The 4,186-nt window shown below is 43.6% G+C and overlaps 1 protein-coding gene across 1 annotated transcript; it reads left to right on the top strand.

Moving 5' to 3' along the window:
• Window positions 1-3,020: 3,020 nt before the first annotated feature.
• Window positions 3,021-3,893, top strand: bhlha9 (basic helix-loop-helix family, member a9). Its single transcript, XM_070843399.1, has one exon. The coding sequence runs from the start codon at window positions 3,021-3,023 to the stop codon at window positions 3,891-3,893; it is 873 nt and encodes a 290-aa protein (XP_070699500.1).
• The last annotated feature ends 293 nt before the right edge of the window (window positions 3,894-4,186 follow it).

Below are 4,186 nucleotides of genomic sequence, written 5' to 3'. Positions count from 1 at the left end.
CTAAAAATAAAAAATGTTTGAAGTTCCCACTTTTCTTCCCCAAAATGTAAATTCTTTCCATGGCCAAGAAAACAAGGCAGTGCTTTTGCAATAAAAGAGAGTAAAGTAAAAATGAAATAACTGCCATCAAATGACCACAGATTGGCAGTGTATAGTTGATAACACTGATTTTTACAGACATTAACTATCCTTAGAGAATGTGGTGTGACAAATAGTGTAGGGGAGAGATAAACGACAACCTTTTTTTTGACTGGAGCTTTTTATTGAGGTGAGAAAATTCCACGGCTGACACCAAAAACATGCATTAACATACCACTGCAAAGCCAAGGTTAGCGAACCCAGACCTTACTCACTTATTACCCCTAACTACCCCTTTGGAAATATACATTTATAATGTTTGGCACACAGACCTCTAATAACAAACGGCTAACAACCAGTCATTATGGGGGCTTGAGCAGGAGATTTACAAATCTTAGGTTCAGCGGCGTTGGACAGGTTCCCTTTGCTTGAAAATGGTTATTCCATCAAGGGCATGGCGAGCTGCGCGATAAAATCTTGTGATTTATTCCAGGCGGCTGATAATTACTGGTGTCTTGTCACCTGTCAAAAATGAATGGACGGGGAGAGTCCGAGGCTGTAGTCTTCATACTCTTTACACCATAGCAGTAAATCTGACATGTTTGTGAAGCCATAAATCACGGCCTGTGATAAAGCCTACGCACTTGGAGATGAACATTTCAAACAGTTTCAGCTATAAAGGTATGCAGCAGATCAGCAATGTTATTTAAAAGGTGTGGTCAGTAAAGTGGTTTAAGTGGTTAATTTACAACTTCACGGGGATGAACACAAAACAAGAAAGGCAAAATGAATGAATGCCTAAACACCATCATTGTGGTTAAGCTGTTTGTGCAGCTTTAACCACAATAAGATAACACACTGTGATAAGATCAAGACTGAATACTGATTGGGTTTTTACACAACTGGTTAATGTCTTGTTTGCGATCTAAATAATGTTTTCTATTACATTGGAGTATGTGCACATTTTCTACCATTCAAAATGACAGTGATTCTACCTTTTTCACCTATACAAGCAGATCTTAGTGGTCAATCTTAGTAACTGTGTACGTTAAATTTGAATTGAGAAAACGTGCACAGTTTGGAATGCAGCGTTGACTTATGAATGGCTTTAGGGTCCATGTCTTCAAATTTCAAAGGAAATTTTCTGTCTTTACGCGATGTACCGGGTTCACTGTAAGTATAACAGAAAATACTAATTCTGTACCAAACCTCAAGTATCCCAACAGTTGCCCTGCTGTATATGACTACATATTTTTTTTCACAACCAGTGAATAATCCAAGTCCAGTCCATGCTGATCTACCCGTCACAACAGTAAAAAAGCTAGACTTAACGTTCCCACCTCAAATCAATAGTTGTGCTTTTAAAGCTGAAACTCTGGGCTGTAATTGTTTTAAAGGTTGGCGTCTCAGAGCCGCAACACATACAATAAAAAGAAGAGGGCAGGAAGGAAGCAATGCTTCTCAACGACCCCCAGTTCAGTGTCTGGGGGCCTACCCTCTAGTTACCTGACCCTGTTGCACCTAACTAAAGGTCAGCGCAATCACCTTTCACTGTCCACCACAGTATCCCACAGATGTAGATGCAGATCTTTCCCCTTTTCCAGTGTTCAATTCAAGACTGTTTTGAGTCACAAGGAGTAAGAGGTGCCAATAACACATAAGACAGTCTGTTTCTGTTCTGCATCTAGTGCTGTATGCCTTCGTTTAGAGAATGACATGCAACTTATCACTTTACAAGGTAATCATTAAAAATAATTTCAAAAGTATTTTATTACTCCAACAAAACAGAACCAAAGATTATGAAAGATCGGTAGCCTATTTATATTTTACAACTGGCCTTCTAATTGTAAGATATTTGCCCTTGTATTTTCTAGGGCTCGCTCTGCTCTTGTCCTCAGGTGCTGCCCAGGCCTGATTTATGAGGATGGGTTGCAGGGAAGCTACTCTAAATTACATGGCCCTTCAGCCTGAACAGAGAGAGACAGAGAGAAGGAGAATCGCCACTCCAGAGACAGCTAATTGCAAGGACAAATCTAAACTGCAGTAGATAAGAAGGTTCCTTTCTTCCCAGACCAGAGAAACGTGTACAAGATTGGGCCACTTGAACAAATGTGCAATTTGTCATAAATGTCCCTGAGACTAATATTCATGGCATATCTGTTTAGATGAATATCCCTTCATTGCTCATGAAAGGCACACATGTTCCTGTGCAAGGAAAAAAAAAGATCATTTTGTTGGATGCTCACTCCAAGTGGCATAATATATAATATATAATATATATTGTTCTTTGTAAAGAAAGGAATTGTAATGATAGGAATTAGACCAAGTCATTAGCAATGGCTTAGCTTTTCAAAACCCTACAGCTTCATGGAAAGTCTCAAGTAAAAACACTCTTCACTGGGGTCAGGGATTATAGGAGTGTTAAGGAACAGCTGAATCAAATCCTCTACAAAGGAAGCGTGAAGTTAATTGCTATTTCCAAATAAATAGTATGTTTGTATATGTTTTACACTGACATGGAGTGTTGGAAATGTTCTGTAAGATCCTGTAGGGGATGTGAGGGAGAGTCAGAGTAGGAGGAGGAGGTGACAGTGCCATTTGCCTGGAGGGCACCCATAAACCCAGAGAGGGAGAGAGAGTGCACCATTCCTCACAGGTGACTGTATCATGTGACTTCAAGAGCTTTAAAAAGCAAGCCAACCTGTCTTGTTGAGGTACAAGTAATCACAAGGCACCAGAGGACTCAGGGGAGGAGAATACCTGGGCTGTCGGCACTGCAGCAAATACCGACAGCCCCACGGAACAAGGAGACTCCGGCAGCGTGTCCAGCAGCGGCAGCAGTAAGCAAACAGATTTAAACAGCACAGACTCTTCACTGAAACAACAAAACAAATACAAAGATTTTTTCCACTGAGTCGACTAGTGTCCACATTATTGGCACAATGAGCTGCAGCAGTGTTGCAGAATCAGAGTTCTCCGAGGAAGAGCTGGAGCTTGGTATGCTGGACCAAGAGGAGGACGAGGGAAGTCCCAAGGCATCTTTCCAAGACAGTGAGAGCTCAACCAGTAGTCCAAGCGACCCAGAGGAAGGCCAGACCAAGAAGCGCATTCGACCCGTTCGCTCAAAAGCTCGAAGAATGGCAGCCAATGTCCGTGAGCGAAAACGCATCATGGACTACAACCAAGCCTTCAATGCCCTACGTGTTGCTCTTAATCATGACCTCAGCGGCAAACGTCTCTCCAAGATAGCCACGCTGCAGAGGGCCATCAACCGCATCTCTGCTCTCTCAGTATTCCTGAACTCCAATCCCCCCAGCAAGCCCTGCACCCATCGAGAGTGCAACAGGTCATCCGTGAACCCAGCTGCGATGGGAGCATCTCGACTTGAGCAGACCAGGGTAACGGTTCCTCGTCTGGAGCATCAGACCTACGTCCCCTGGCACACGTCCATCTCTCACCAGATGCAGCCACAACAAGGGCCTCACGTGCACAGGCTGTCCACAGAGCCGCACGTCTACATGGATAACACTGCATCATCATGTCCCCCGTCACCACACTACCCTTGTTATCCAGCTGAGGGACAGCTCTATGCCTCACATGGACACTGCGGCAGCCCTCACGACCACCCTCCCAGTCCTCTGCGATACCCTCAGGTGGGTGAGGGGCTGGGGTACCAGCCGGGGATGTGGGCCTCCTGCACTCAGAGATATATGGACACTTTTGTGGAGCCTCCTCCTGCTCTGGGGCTTCCCTGGCAGGTGAGCTACCTGCAGGAGCCAGAGCACAACCTCTCTCTGTGCTCTGACATATTGTAACAGGCTCCATCCACCGCCATGAGCCCTGAAGACTGCCACTGACTGCTAAATGACCTCAGGGAGAAAACTTTTGTTTTCTGCTGTCGCAATCAATTCAGTATTATAGTAACATTGTCATATCTTAGAGCAATCATCGTAATGTAATTAACAGATATCTAAAAGTGCAATGGCAATCCAGACTGCAGAATGTTGTATATATCAGGAAATGTATTTGGATGTTGCATTTCAAAGGAATGTTTCACTTTCTGCTTTAGATAATTCACCAACCGAATTGTGTTCTAGTTGTTAATCTT

Source organism: Pempheris klunzingeri, chromosome 14, assembly GCF_042242105.1.
Source record: "Pempheris klunzingeri isolate RE-2024b chromosome 14, fPemKlu1.hap1, whole genome shotgun sequence".
Lineage (NCBI taxonomy): Eukaryota > Metazoa > Chordata > Actinopteri > Acropomatiformes > Pempheridae > Pempheris > Pempheris klunzingeri.
The sequence above is the reverse complement of the archived record's forward strand: the minus strand, read 5'-3'. Positions and strand labels throughout refer to the sequence as shown.

Coding starts and splice junctions, on each gene's coding strand:
- bhlha9 (XM_070843399.1), top strand. CDS start 3,021: ATGAGCTGCAGCAGTGTTGCAGAATCAGAGTTCTCCGAGGAAGAGCTG.